The sequence below is a fragment of the Corylus avellana genome, chromosome ca8 (assembly GCF_901000735.1).
Source record: "Corylus avellana chromosome ca8, CavTom2PMs-1.0".
Lineage (NCBI taxonomy): Eukaryota > Viridiplantae > Streptophyta > Magnoliopsida > Fagales > Betulaceae > Corylus > Corylus avellana.
In genome coordinates this window covers 780,279-784,383 of record NC_081548.1, presented here as the reverse complement: position 1 = coordinate 784,383, position 4,105 = coordinate 780,279, and the positions used below count along the sequence as shown (strand labels likewise).

Below are 4,105 nucleotides of genomic sequence, written 5' to 3'. Positions count from 1 at the left end.
TCAGCATATACTTCGCCTATTATAAATGTAAGATTTTGCAAAATACAAGTATGCAGCGAATGCAACTACACTGATTCCAGCAAGCACCAAGTAAAAATAGTCAAGATGTGCCCTATTAAGATTATCAGCAAACCAATTATCTCGCCCATCCCCGCCAGTTACTTCTTCAATTGCGGAAACAAGAAAGCTGCTTAAAAAATTTCCTGCACCAATAATGCAGAGATAGAGGGCGAGACCCACACTCCTCAATTCAATTGGGACTTGATCATAGAAGAATTCTTGCAGACCAACCATGGTGAAAACATCAGCAACCCCACACAAAACGTATTGAGGAACCAACCACAAAATACTCATTGGAATGGTCACATCGGGCATGTCAACCAGCCCATATTCTTGAGCTGTTTTGAGCCTTTTCATCTCAATTTGAGCTGCAACAACCATGCACATGACAGATAGAAACATCCCAGTTCCAATCCTCTGCAGCAGCGTGATGCCATTAAGCTTCCTGGTGAAAGTTCTTGCTGTAGGAACAAAAATCAAGTCATATATGGGAATGAAAAGTACAACGGCTAGGCCCATGAAGCATTGTAGTGAAGCCGCTGGCATGTTGAAACCAGGAAAAATTGTTCTATCCATGGTAGCCCCTTGCTTGGTGAAGAAAGTTGAGACTTGTGCTAACACAATGCCGTACCCCAAGCTTGTCGCCCAAATTGGAATAAGCCTAAGAGCTGCCTTTGCTTCTTCAACCTCAATGATAGTACAAACCTCGCCTTCTCGTTTTGAACCATCTGCAGACGGCAAGGCTTTGTTGAGGAACCTGCAACATAGACGATCAAAATTGCTTTGCAACATTCTAGAATTAGAGTAATGTTATTTAATATACTGTTATACAACTGTCATACAACTATCATGATAACATGACAATATACATCAACATTTAAACCAACAAGGACTTTTTTTAAAAAAAAAAAATTAAAACAATAGCTGATTTTTACTACGACACCATTTCAATTGTATGACATTTATATAATAATTTGATACTCAGTTGTATAATAATTATATAGCAATATACTAAATACTATTTCTCTTAGATCTAAGATAGAAATTAATTTTTTTTTTTTTTGTAAGTATTGCTACTTTTCATACTCATGTCTCATTAGACAATATGCATGACATGTTTTAAGTTATTATTATTTTTTTCTAACATATATATATATATATTCTAATTGTTTTAAGTAGTTGATATAGGACGTTGAGTCTCGTTTCATCCTCTCACATAAGCCAACGTTCATGTCAATCACTTAAAAGAGACAAACAGAGTAGTAATTGGTGTTTGTGAAAACCCTAGCCTCTCTCTAGTCCCTCTCCGGTGAGACCCTAAAGGGGGGAGGGATGGATTTTCCTTCCCCCTCTCCTCCCCCTTTTTTATTATTTCCTTCATATTTTTGATATGGTTTGATTTTGGAACCCAACAGCAGCATCTAGATTCACCAACAGCAGCAGCCATCTCTTTCACCTCCTCTTTTGGCTTCTCCTCGTACTTGGGTTTCGTTGATATTTTGTTGGGAAACTTAGATCGGCTCCTTGTGTTATCGATCTACTCTTTTGCTGCTGGCCCAAGCCCGTAGCTCCACTACACACTTCTCCCCGGTGTCATTGTGCCTTGTTGACACTAGACTTTTTCTCTCTTCTTTTTGGCACGTGCCAGATGTGGTTCATGCGAGCCGGAGTGTGGATCGTGTGGATCTCACGCGCTTTGCGTGTGATCCTTATGTGCCAGTTTTCCTATGCCATTTTTTTTGCTAGACCTTGCCATTGATGCTATTTTTTTTTTTTTTTTTTTTTGTGGTTCTTGTTTTGTTGTGTTATCTTGGCCTTTGAGCTGATGAGTGATAGTTTCAATGTAAGGGGTTTATCTTATGGCCGAGTCAATAAAGCTTGTTTATTTAGAAATAAGACTTACCCATGTATTCAAATCTAATCTGCTCAAAGTAGATTTGCCCCTTAAATGACATATGCACATGGATTGGATCGGGGGAGGTAAATACATTTTTTATTGTTATATTTCCAATATATTTACGATGTTGTATTTTTCATAGTTTTAAGTATGTTTCTCAGTAAGAGCTTTATGCTCTAAATTTTCCTAAAAGAGACAAATATAAAGTTACTTAATACACACAACCACATCAATTGGTGCAAAATGAGTATAAAGTGTAGCATTATATTGAAAAGTTACTTAAAATACGTCACCTCAGGTTATAAATGGGTGCGAAGAATATTACTATTTTTTTTCCTTTTTGGTGACATGCATTTTCATCGAATAATTCTCTTACTTGAATGGTTCGGAGCTATGGTGCCGGAGATCTCTACCAACTTCCTCTTCAGTAGCTAAAGCTGAAGGGGTGGTCCGCCAGTTCCTCAGTGCAGCAACAAACACACGACCAATTCTCACAAATGGGCTTTTCCCCTTCCCTTTGACACTATACCGGTAAGTACTAGTACCGAGCAAAAAGACACCCAAAGCAAAGACCATCACAAAACAGGGGAATCCAAATCCTAGACCCCAGCTAAGGTTGTCTTGTATATAGCTCATCATCACTGTTGTTACAGTGCTGCCCGCACACACACCAAAGTACCACCAATTGAAGAATGATCTTTTGGCTTTGCACTCCTCCCGATCTTGCCCATCAAACTGATCCGCCCCAAAAGCCTGAACACAAGGCTTGTGTCCCCCCTGCCCAACAGCTACTATATACAGAGATACAAACAACAAGATTTCTTGGACCTGATTTGAAGAACTCAGTTTGATTTTGGTGTCTAAGTTGTCAGAAGAAGTGATTAGAGAAGATGGAAGCATAGCCGACAGAGTCAACAAGCCTAGTCCCTGTTTTTCAATTCAAAGATAGATTAGCAGAGGAATTTTCAATTTTCTTGTGTAGCAGCAACATGAGAGAGACAGAGAGATAGAGAGAGGGGTGAACATTACGAGGATGTAGATGAGAGAAGCAATGACAATAGTGCGATAGCGGCCCAGAAAAGAATCGGCCACGAATGCCCCCAAAAGCGGAAGCAACGACGCCGTTCCGGACCACGCGTTCACGTTCCCGGCCGCCGTGGCCATGGACTGGCCCAGCGGCCCTGTCAGGTAAGTTATGAGGTTGCAGCTGATCCCATAGTAAGCGAATCTCTCCGCCACTTCCACACCTAATATGCAAGTACCTAATACTCAAACTCAAGAAGAAAAAATCCCTCATTTGTTTATGAGTTAGATTCGGTGCGAGTGTTACCTATGCAGTGGCGGATCCAGGAGTTCATTCTACCGGGGGCGTCAATAAAATAATAAAATATAATGATAAATAATTTTTTTTCTCTTTATATATTATATTTTTATTATAATATGGTAAATACAATAATAATAAAAAAATTATACCACAATATATGTATCACAAAAAGCATATTTATATGCTAAATTGATATATTAGTTACCATGTAGGCACTAGTACAAAAGTAAAGGAAAATACAAAATACAAAGTGCCTAAAATTGCATTCTATGTAGTCTTAGAGAAACAAAATCATTAAGTATTAAATCTGAATCGAAGCTTTCAGTAATTCTCCTTTCAATGTAGACAAGTAAATTATCTTTAAGAAATTTATCTTTCATTTTGCTACGAAGTATTGTTTTAATAATTGTTTACTTCTCATACTCTAATGATATTATAATAAAATTATTAGCATATTCCGATAGCTATTAGCCTAAAATGAATTAATAAAAAGAACAAATCTAAGATTGGTAATAATCTTCTGAAACTTGTTGATGCTTGAAAAAAATCCCAAAGTACTATATAAAACGCACCAAAAAAAAAAAAAAAAACAACAACAGAACAATATTGTTTTAGAATAAGATAAACAAAATGCCAAATATTGATAAATAAACATTAAATTTCTTGACTTTTTTTTTTTTTTTTTTAATGTGAAACCGAAACGGCCGGAGGAGTTTTTTACTTTTTTTATTATTTTTTTTAAAAAAACAAAATTTTGTTACCTGGGGCAATAAACAATTCAACCAAAAAAATATATATATTTTTTTTTAAAAAAAAATTTAACC

General features: G+C 36.7%; 1 protein-coding gene across 1 annotated transcript; it reads right to left on the bottom strand.

The window, feature by feature from the left end:
* LOC132189450 (protein NRT1/ PTR FAMILY 5.10-like) lies at nt 1-3,315 on the bottom strand. Its single transcript, XM_059604188.1, has 4 exons — nt 3,288-3,315; nt 2,987-3,219; nt 2,334-2,884; nt 1-817 (listed from the first exon to the last, which is right to left on the bottom strand). Exons 1-4 carry the CDS (start codon nt 3,313-3,315, stop codon nt 1-3), a joined length of 1,629 nt encoding a protein of 542 aa, XP_059460171.1.
* Nucleotides 3,316-4,105: the final 790 nt, after the last annotated feature.